This window comes from Centroberyx affinis, unplaced genomic scaffold (genome assembly GCF_046629955.1).
Source record: "Centroberyx affinis isolate AG114_WGS23_722 - 3 ecotype Tasmania unplaced genomic scaffold, CSIRO-AGI_Caff_v1 ptg000525l_1, whole genome shotgun sequence".
Lineage (NCBI taxonomy): Eukaryota > Metazoa > Chordata > Actinopteri > Beryciformes > Berycidae > Centroberyx > Centroberyx affinis.
In genome coordinates this window covers 60,454-71,928 of record NW_027279174.1, presented here as the reverse complement: position 1 = coordinate 71,928, position 11,475 = coordinate 60,454, and the positions used below count along the sequence as shown (strand labels likewise).

At 41.0% G+C, this 11,475-nt stretch overlaps 1 protein-coding gene across 1 annotated transcript; it reads left to right on the top strand.

The window, feature by feature from the left end:
- The first annotated feature begins 1,592 nt into the window (after positions 1 to 1,592).
- Positions 1,593 to 2,549, top strand: LOC139642806 (olfactory receptor 52K1-like). Its single transcript, XM_071517831.1, has one exon. The coding sequence runs from the start codon at positions 1,593 to 1,595 to the stop codon at positions 2,547 to 2,549; it is 957 nt and encodes a 318-aa protein (XP_071373932.1).
- Positions 2,550 to 11,475: the final 8,926 nt, after the last annotated feature.

Sequence of the window (11,475 nt, the reverse complement as noted above, 5' to 3'; positions counted from 1 at the left end):
AGTTGCAGTCCTGGCCGGGGAGTGTATTGGGGAGAGTATTGGGGTTTCCTCTTGTTTTTGTTGTTGTTTCCTCCGCCGCCCCTACAGCGGACAACGTCCGACCACAGCTCACCAGGAGTAGAGACTTTTGGTCTAGCACCCTATACCATGAAGACAAATGTTAATTGCAGTTAGACATAACTACAAAGCACAAACAGCAAGCCATACATACAACACAGAGAGATACAGACAATAGTGGTCAGCATACGCAACAACAGATGTTAGAGGATACACAGACATACTGACATGACACAGAAGCATAGGGCATGTGACATTTCATTGCTGACATTGTATGTAAGTAAGGGATAATGTACAGTGACCCGGTTACTATGGCAAAATAAGCCCCAACAGGACGAATCGAGACCCTGACGTTCAGTGGAGGCTCACTGGGCATTATCCTGCTTATTACCCAGCTACTTTGCTAAGTCATCTGACATGAAATATTGATAAGATTTTATTACAAGCTAAAGTAACTTAAAGGCTTCTGCCAAAAGAATAGTCCAGTAGGACTGTCTGCAGTAACCCAGGAACAGAACTGAGTATTCAGCATTGCTGTGTCATGGTAACGTAATAATGTTATGTCATGTACTTCGCCGCGTGATGCTGCTGGTCTCTGGGGTTTCAGTCCGCCACACTGCCTGTCTTGACTGTGCAGGGACACATGGAGGGTATTAAAGTGCTGAGTCAGTCTCCCAGGCTCGGTTAAGGAATGACAGGCAGGCAGCATGAAGCAGACGGACTGCAGAGGCATCGCGCTGTCGACCGGCTCTGCTGCTTCCTCACTGACACACACTGAAAAACACATTTAGGTTTCTAAACTACTGCCAATGTGTAAAACCTGCTTTTGGAAATTGATTTATTTTTAATAACGCGAGCTTGTCAATAACACCTTATCATGGTATATTGTGATAGTTTACAAACATAATGTAGTCATAAGTGATTGACAGATATTGACTGTACGATAGGAATTTAGATATTGATTTATTACAGATATTGACTGACCATACTGCATTCTGAATTCCTTGAAAAATTATTTAGCAATAACGCCTGATTCTAAAGATTGATTTGACCATTTGAAAAGGGAATTATGATTTGACATTTCAGAATACCTGATTTGAATTTATCCAAATCTAAGGCCGGAGTTGATTTCAAAGTGCTGTGTGTATTTTCAGTGCATCTGTTCTTACGTCTGTCACGAGACACGCTGTAACGCCAAAACCCCGAGGAGAGAGAATACTCCTGGACTGCCTGTCTGTCGAGGTTTGCACGGCAAAACGTTAAGAGCCATGAGTGTGTTCTTTTCCTACAGATTTCTTGTGAATCGTTGCAAAGTGCAGCTGACCAGCCGCCAGACAAACACTTGTAAAATGTATCTGCAGCTGGAATCTGTCTGTGGCAGAGATGATTTCCTAGGATCTTTTCTGTCTGTGATGAACTAGCGAGAGTGACTGGTGCATTCTGGGGATCTGCCTTCCTTTGTAGCAGAGGAAAGTAGTTTTGTGTTTTTTTTCTCTCTCTAGGCAGATCACACTAAAATCCCAAAAGTGGACAGCATGGACCGGCTGACGCAGAACGTTTCCCACACACACTTCATCCTGAATGGTTTTAATGAACTGGGAGAGTTGAGGCCTCTCCTCTTCATCCCCTTCTCTGTCATGTTCCTTCTGTCGCTCTCGGGCAACTTCCTGCTGTTGTATGTGGTCGTTTCTCACAGGGTTCTCCATTCGCCTATGTGTATTCTCATAGCTGTCATGGCCTGCGTGGACTTGAGCCTGCCGCTGTTTTTCGTCCCCAACATGCTGCTGAGTTTCTTATTGGACTGGAGGGGCATCTCTCTGACCGGCTGCTTAGTTCAGATGCACTGCGTTCATTTCGTTGGCGCTTTCCAGTCCACGTTGTTAGTGTGGATGGCGCTGGACCGCTACTTTGCCATCTGCACGCCGCTCTGCTACCACAAGTACATGGCTTTACCGGGCTTCCTCCGATTCGTGATCCCCCCTTTGATCAGGAATTTTCTTCTGACCACCCTGATGGTGAATCTGGCGGGAACGCTGTCGTTCTGCCTCAGGAACGTGATGGATCACTGTTTCTGCGAGCACATGGCCTTAGTGCAGCTGGCCTGCGGAAACACCTCCACCAACAACCTGGTGGGGCTGCTGACCGCCTTCCTCATCCCCGTGGCCGACTTTATCTTCATCGCCGCGTCTTATGTGATCATATTCGGCTCCGTGTTCAGGTCCGGGAGGTCGGGGGTCAAAGCCCTCCACACCTGTGTGACTCACATCGTCGTCATCACCGTCAGCCTCACCTTCGCGCTGACCGCTTTCCTGTCGTATCGAATCAGAAACGGCCTCGCTCCGGCCAGCCGGGTCTTTCTCAGCACAATGTATTTGCTCTTCCCAAGTTGTTGTAACCCCATTATCTACGGCATCAGAACAACAGAAATACGGCAGCAGATCCTGAGGTTGCTGAAGTGTCCTCACTTTGTCAACATTGTTCCATATTCATAAGAAATGATTACAATTCTGTGTTGTGTACTGTCGCAAAGCAGATTCAACCTTGTGATTCCCAAACAGGAAATTAAACAGTTCTGTCAGCCAAAGCACCCCTCAGACCACCACAACACACACACACACACACACACTAAGATATTTAGGCTTGCAGCTCTGTTTTTCCTCACTTCATCCACAAGATTGAAAGAGAAGATACTGTCTCCCCCCAAATCTGCACCTATGGCTGCTGTTAACTAACACTGTGAAGTGTGGAGCCAGTCAGGAGAAGTGGTGCAACATGCTTCAAAATACCTGGAGCGATTTAGATGACTGCTGCTGTAACTGTCAGGCTGCAAAGAATCAGCTATTGTCTTTAATAAGATGCTCTTCAGCTGCTCAGAATCATCATTTAGTAATAATAATAACTTTATTTATATAGCATTAAAAACAGCAAAGTGCAAAGTGCTTTAACAGACAAAATCAAAAGCAGAATACTCAAAATGAATTTACAAATCAAATAAACTGGGATTCAATTCAGATAGGAGGACAGAGGTGGAACAGCAGCATTCAAGTAAATAGTGGGATAACTGTAAAATGAAGACCAAAATAAACAGTAAGGATAAAATAAAAGTAAGATAAAAAGATAAAAGATGATAAAAAAAAAACTAGAAAGATGATAAAAGATAAAAAGACGACATCACATAAAAGCAAGTCTATAAAAATGGGTTTAAGAAGTGATTTAAAAGAAGTGACTGATTCTCTCCTGGCGGCCCTGAAGGCAGCAGCAGCAGTTTGGTGCAGCAGTGTCATGTCGGCAGTTTGACCTGACAGCCAGTGGAGCCGCTAACAGCCTGGTCACACTGTGTTTGGATATTTATTTGGACTCAACTTACTTTCAAGTGACTGTAATGTGTCACTAAAAACTCCACTGAGCTTCAGGTTCCACTCATATTAGTGAAAAGTTGATATTCATTATCTGGGTTCGGGTTAATCTCAGAGTCAGGCTTACATAGTCTGTAGAGAGGCAGCAAATATGCAAGTCACACTTTACTGAACATCTCCATTAAAAATAAGCGTTCACTGAAATTTGAAGAAAAATGGTTTGAAAACGTTCTGTCAAAGCCAAAATTAAAGACATATGTGCATATCAAACAGAATTTTGGCCCTGAATTATATGTTACATCTCGTTTATCTAGAAGCCAGAGATCTTTGGTTGCACAGTAGAGAGCTGGTATTCTTCCTCTGGCCATTGAGGTCGGTCGATTCAAAAATATCCCGGAGGAAAACAGACTGTGTGAGCTGTGTGATTTGGGTGAAGTGGAAAGTGAGTCCCATTTTCTTTTGTACTGTACAAATTATGATGACTTAATTACTGCTCCATGAAATCCTTCAACAAAACCCTGAAATATTCTGGTGTTCAGATGAGCAAAAACTGGAATGGCGGTTTAATTTTGATGTGTTTAAGTTTGCTAACTTTATCTCAAAGCCTGGAAAGGTCTGAAGATCTGAAAGATGCTTTAGTTTCTTTATTTTCTTTCTCTGTTGTTTGACAAGGTCTGGGCATACAATTGTATGCACAACACAATAATAATAAAACTTCATTCATTCATTCATTCATTCATTCATTCTATTTATTATCACCTGTCCAAATAAAGTGGAACTGCACAACAAGCAGCAAACCATCTTTTGTTTTAACAGTTTAGGATATGAAACGTGACGATAATCATCAGTGTCTTCTGCTGCACAGCTTACAGTGTCAGAGGTGGTGTGTGTGTGTGTGTGTGTGTGTGTGTGTGTGTGTGTGTGTGTGTGTGTTTCTGCCTGTGTCCATCACTAGATGTCAGTATACTCACATCACATTCCCTCAGTGTGCTGCCGCTGCCTGAAGACCAACTCAGATCTCACCTCTGCATATCATTACCTACCTTATGAAAATATTGCAAGGTTTAAAAATCCTCTGTTGGTTACTTTTCCTGGGTTCTGGTGACTTGGGACTTGACTCTGACTTGTACTCTGATGACTTGAAAAGGTTTCTAAAGTCTTGACTTGAGATCTTGTGTTTGTGTAAATGACTCAGATTGAAAGTGATGAGATTTGTTCCAGCAGACGACTGAATTTAAATTCTGTTTTCTGAATTTGTATGGAATGATTGAATTTATTGAAGTTGAAACTGATTATAGAAATCAAACTCATGATGCTCTTACCAAGTTTTTATCCTATTAAAACCATATTGCATTGAAAAGTCCTAGATATTTAGTTTTCTTTAAGATATTAAATTCATACTGGACTCTTGATTTGTTCTGACTTGACTTGCTGTTCCACATTTAGACCTGAGACTCGAGTGAAGTTGACTTGGTCACACCTCTGGTGTGTACTGTACTAATATGTTAGTGTGTTAGAATCTGTTCTGTACTGTGTGTGTTCGTATGTTAGTTGTAACACCAAGAATAATTTTTATTTACTGAATTTGGACAATAAAGTGATTCTGCAGGTAAATCCAAATAATGTTTTCATTCACTGTTCCTTGTGTGTGTGTGTGTGTGTGTGTGTGTGTGTGTGTGTGTGTGTGTGTGTGTGTGTGTGTGTGTGTGTGTGTGTGTGTGTGTGTGGTCAGTTGGTTTTCAGTGACTTAAACTAAACTTAAACCTGTTAAACTAGTGAACTTGCTACCTGCCTCTTCACTTGTCATTGTGGGACATGTGACCTCCAGCAGCAGGTATGTTTAGCTTAGCTGTTAGCATTTATGCACACTGCTTTGCAATGTTTGTCCTCAGTAGGCCTCTGTAGTGCAGTGTCGCCCTCTAGTGGTCAGAAAAGTTCACTTATTGCAGCTTTACTGCCTTAAACTGAATCTGCTTCATCATTATGAGTCAAACTCTACAGTAACTTCTTGTGTGTTTCCTGGAAATCTCATAGAAACACTGACAGAATAACAACTTGTCTTGTTCGGCTCTGCTCGATGTGATACAACGATAATTATCATTGGTTGTTCAGCCTTGTTCATATGACCTTATACCTTTTGATCGATAGCTTTTTTATATTCTGTACCTGTAATCTCTATTAACATAATCATGAATATTCAACACTATAAAACTCTGTGTAATCATCCAGACTTTGAGTTCTGTCAGACTGAACTCTTCAGTCAGGTGTAGACGGTGTTTTGTGATTTCAAAATGAGTATTTTCAAGCTTCATATTCATGAAGCTACTGATCACGACTCATGTTGATCACAGCTGCAGCCGCAGCAAGCTAACGGTCATCACAGCAGGTCTGGAGACATTTCACTATAATGTGTGTGTGTGTACAGCACCGAGCCGCTCATGTTAAAAACCTTTTCAGTCAGTGGCACGATTATTAAAAATGGCCGTCCACACATTTCTATGGAGCCCGGGAGTGGCCATCGGGAGAAAAATAATTTATGTCGTGGCCACGATTTACTGTAACGTGCTCACGATATGCAAATCAAGCTCTTGTTTTATTCAAATTGCCAAAATGTGCCTCTAAACAGTGACATGGTGCTCTGGATATATAATCCATGCGCTCTTCAGGAGCTTATAAAGAGTCAGTCACATATTGGTGATTCTGTTTAAATGTGGCCTGTCCTGGGTGTGTTGCAGCACCTGATTGTGTTTACATGGCCTGAAGGTTAAGTGGATAAATATGTTGCAATATTTGGGGGATTTGCCTATTCAGTGTAAACAGACAATGGATATTACAGTTTTTCTCGATGGCTTCCACACTATAACTGGGCCTGTTAACTAAACATCCCAAACCATGACGCCATCTACCAAAAGACAAACCCATTTCCCAAAACTATAAACACTATTCCCCTGTTTTCACACATGATTCACATTTGTTGAACTTTTTGTGAAAAACTCTACACACAAATCCCTTCATATATCACTGACTGCACCATGTGCTCATTTAGAAAGCTCTGGCATTCAATATCATTAACTCAAGTCATCACAGCTCAAACCCAATGAACACACAATTCCCCAGGTGCAAACACTAAGAGTCAAAATTGTTCACATACCAATCAGAACCTCAGGATAGATAGATAGATAGATAGATAGATAGATAGATAGATAGATAGATAGATAGATAGATAGACAGATAGATAGACAGATAGATAGATAGATAAAAGGGCCATGGGTCACTACACTTGTTTTGGAACAATGGATCCACAAAGACCTGAAGGTAGAGGAAGAGGACACAGGAGAGGAGGTGGAAGAGGAAGAGGAAGGGCAAGGAGACAAATAGTTTCTGATGAGATTCTCAAATTGGGATGCTGAGGCAGAATAAATGTGATTTCTTTCTTTATGTACAAACAGGTTTTTTTTAATTGGTTTATATTGGTAAATACATGGAAATTATTTTATTGTATTCTACGTTTTTTATCAGTTGCATATTTTTACAGCACATTTACTTTTTCACTCAATTTCAGTTTATTTTACTACAGTACATTGAGGAATTAAACATTTTGAAAATGTATCCATGTGTTGTGTCTTTATATTGTGTTCATCATGTAAAGAGGTTGTTCTGGGGGAAAACCATAAGAGCCATTATTCATTGCAGTAACAGGTTTTTACAGCAGTGTTTTGAATTGATCTCACCAGTGTGTAATGGCTACTTTGTAGTGTGTGTGTATCTGATGGCTTTTGTGTGATGTCTGAAGGCAAAGTTTGGTTTAGATGTAAGATCACATGGTTTTGAGTGGAGTTTGGTTTTGACATGGAAGTTTGTAGTTTGTGAAGACGAGTGTGCAGTTATGCATTTGTGTTTAGAGTTTTGGGAAATGGAGCATAATTTCAAGAAATGTGTCTTGGCAATCAAGAAAAACTGTAAGTAGCATGCCAGTTCTTCAAAGCCTGTGTACAAGTTTCCTAGTCTTTAATTCCAGCCCTTTGTTAGAAACTGGGCATTCATATTTAACATACTAAGTGTGATGTTAAATGAGTATAGCGTGTGTTTCCACCGCATAGTATGTTGGTTTTATGTACACAAAAAACGCCCGGATGTGTACTACATTGGCATGAATTTCTGAGTATGCTGCCTGATGTTAGTAGGCATACTGTGATGCTCCATAATGCACTGCTACTGCACGGGGTTAGGGTAATAGGGTTTAGACTGTGCGTCACTTTCAGCGGCGGAGGACATCCTGGACATCCTGCTCCGATCCCCACCAGGAGCAGCCAGCAAGGGAAACCCTGCAGGCAGAACAGCTGTAACCAGTTATGACTAATTTGGTCTTAAACTGGTCATTCTCAATCTGTAGGAGTGTAAGGCTGCGGTCGAATAGTCTTTTTGCTTAGGAAGGTTCCTAACTGAGTGAAATGACCCGGAAGTATCTAAGTGGCAGCCATGATAAGAGCTGTTTGAATTCTCTAAATGCTAAGGAAAGGTGCTTCAATGCTTCCTTACTTAGCTCCTTTAGCGTAGGATACACTGGACCATCCTTTACAAAAGGAAAGGAGACAGTGCTGCCCCACAATTCCTTGCGACGCACCGTTCGGCCGTTCACGAAAACAAACGATCAGACCGACAAGGGACGCAGATCATCATGCAAGTTACCGTTGCTTATTACAGTAAGCATTTTCCATCTTATGCCATAACTTGCTAATATGTTTTGAACTTTCAACAATATGTTAAACCCAGAGGCGAACTGTAAACGCTACGTTGCTGTTGTAAAATAATCAAAGTGAAGTTAACGTTGTAGCGTAACCTCTGCTCAGTTTGCATTAGTTATTTCTTCATTCTGAGCGTTGTTGTATTGCAGCCTTTAGGAATATCATTCATTAATTTTTGCACAGATGCTGAAACCCTTGCCTTACTGTAATAAAGGCCTGTATCAGCCATAACAATAAGTTGGTTTCTAAAGTAACTTTCCCCAAAACTGGTCTTGAGTGTAGACTGAGGACAGTCAGAAGGACCAGAGCCGATTTTAAAATCTAGAAATCTTTAAATTCTTGTAACACAAGGTCTAACTGGTAAGTGGAGAGATGCTAAATTCAGGATATTTGGTCTCTGTGAACCAGCTGGAGACATGACAGTGACTTTTGACTGAAGCAGGACTAGAGCTGCACTAGTCTACTTGAGATTTGTTCAGTTCAGTTCAGTTTATTTAAGAAGGGACAGTGCATATTAATCAACAATAAACGTAAATACGCCAGATTTAGCCAAAAGGCTGATTTTCATCTGTAGTCCCTGGCCAAAGTGTTAAAGTGATAAAAAGGCATCCTAAAAGATACAAGATAAAAGTAAACAGTAAAACATACAGAGCAAAGATAGTTAAGAAAGGATACACAGTTATTTAAACTAGGTAAGCGGATAAAAATATACAACATATAACAAGACAGTACAAGCAAGCAGGATATAGGCAAGGCAAGGCAGCTTTATTTGTATAGCACATTTCATACACTGGAGCAATTCAAAGTGCTTTACAGGGTGATAAAAATACAGTAAAGGTAAAAAGTGCAAAAATACAGACGAGATACAAAAGATAAAAGACTTAAAAGTAAACTAGTGCAGTTCAAATCAAATGAGATAGAAAGATGAAAGAACACAACAAATACAGCAAATACTTCCACTTTTAGATGCACATTGTGAGTGAATCCATATGTTTTTCTGTAATTTTCTTTTCCCCTGTCCTTCCTGATTCTACTCTTGATCTGATATTTACGTCAGATCTCACTGCCTAAGGCAGACGAGAATCATAGATTCTCCTCTTGGTCAAAAACCTCACCATCCAGAGATGGATGAGAATCATACAGGGTAAAGCTCTGCCCCCCCCACATATAGTGTTCACTCATGCGCAAGTAAGCATTACCTGGACAAGACGAATGAAAATTCGTACTTGCCCGTGTCAGCTCTGTTGGGATCCTGAACAGAAAGAGTTAAAATTAAGGTTATTTAAAAGCTGAGCTGAAAAGATACGTTTTTAGTCATTACAGGGTAGAGTAGGCAATGTAAAATAAGAAAGTTTTTAGCTTTGACTTAAAAGTGGTCAGAGTCGGGGCCTGTCTAATATCATCTGGGAGGTTATTCCAGGTCTGTGTTGCATGATAACAAAACGCTGCTTCACCGTGTTTTGTTCTAACTCTTGGGACAGCCAGTAGGCCCCAGATGTCCTCAGGGTCCTAGAAGGTTCATATGGCACAAGCATGTCAGAGATTTATTTGGGCCCAGAGCCACAGAGTGATTTGTAGACAAGCAGCAAGATTTTGAAATCAATTCTCTGAGTGACTGGTAGCCAGTGTAAGGATTGTAGAACTGGTGTAATGTGGTCGTATTTCTTAGTTTTGGTCAGGACCCTGGCAGCGGCGTTCTGAATAAGTTGGAGTTGCCGAAGAGTTTTTTTTGAAAGCCCTGTGAACAGACCATTGCAGTAATCCAATCTACTGGAAATAAAGGCGTGGGTAAGCCTTTCTAGGTCTTGTTTGGACATTAGTCCTCTGACTCTTGCAATATTTTTTAGATGGTAGTAAGCTGACGAAGTTACCGATTTGATGTGGCTATTGAAATTTAAATCTGAGTCCAGGATAACGCCAAGATTTCTGGCTTGACTCTTAGTTATGAGGGACAGGGAGTCAAGGTGAGAGCCGACATTCTGTCTTTCTTTCTGTGCTCCAAAGACAATTATCTCGGTCTTATCTCCGTTTAGTTGGAGAAAATTTTGCCGCATCCAGTCATTGATTTGTTCGACGCAGTGACACAGAGTTTCAACAGGTCCATAGTCACCTGGTGTAAGTGATATGTAGATTTGCGTGGCATCTGCGTAATTATGGTGGGCTACTTTATTATTTTGTAGGATTTGGCCTAAAGGAAGCATATAGAGATTGAACAGGAGAGGTCCCAAAATGGACCCCTGTGGAACCCCGCAGGTCATGGCCATCTGCTCGGACACACAGTTTCCAATGGAGACAAAGTACTTTCTGTCATGAAGATATGACTTGAACCACTTAAGGACAGTTCCAGAGAGTCCCACCCAGTTTTCTAATCTTTGTAATAGAATTGTATGGTCCACAGTGTCAAAGGCAGCACTAAGATCCAACAGTACTAAAACAGAGACTTTGCCTGAGTCATTGTTCAGGTGAATGTCATTTAGTACCTTTATGAGTGCAGTCTCAGTGCTGTGATGGGGCCGAAATCCTGATTGAAAGTTATCGAAGCAATTGTTCAGCATTAAAAAGTTACTAAGTTGTTGGTGAACAACTTTTTCAATAACTTTACCTAAAAACGGTAAGTTTGATATCGGTCGATAGTTATCCAGTACAGTTGCATCAAGACTGCTCTTCTTTAGGAGAGGCTTAATGGCTGCAGTTTTCAAAGCCGTTGGAAAAATGCCAGATTGGAGAGAATTGTTAACTACAAGTATTAGTTCTTTTGCCAGGCTGCTCAAAACTGTTTTAAGGAAGCTAGTGGGTAAAACATCAAGGCAACAGGTGGATGATTTGAGATTGGACACAGTTTCTTCGAGTGTTTTGTCGTCAATGGGATTAAATTGTGTCATACCTACCAAGTTACTTCTGGGAGACTGCAGTGATGATGCTTTTTTGTTTGGCATTGAGGAGTTAATCGCATGTCTGATGCCTTGAATCTTGTCATTAAAAAAGGATGCAAACTCGCTACATTTGCTGGTAGAAACTAGTTCTGGGGATATTGGAACTGGAGGGTTAGTTAACCTGTCAACGGTAGCAAATAAGATGCGTGAATTGTTACTGTTCTTGTTGATGATCTCAGAGAAAAATGATTGCCTAGCACTTTTCAAGTTCAGACTGTAAATATGTAATTTTTCTTTATAGATTTCAAAGTGAATCTGGAGGTTTGATTTACGCCATTTTCGCTCTGCTTTCCGGCACTCCCTTTTCTGTGCCCTTACAGAATGAGTGTTTCTCCATGGTGCCTTTTGCTTATTAGCGATCATTTTTACCTTAGCAGGAGCAAT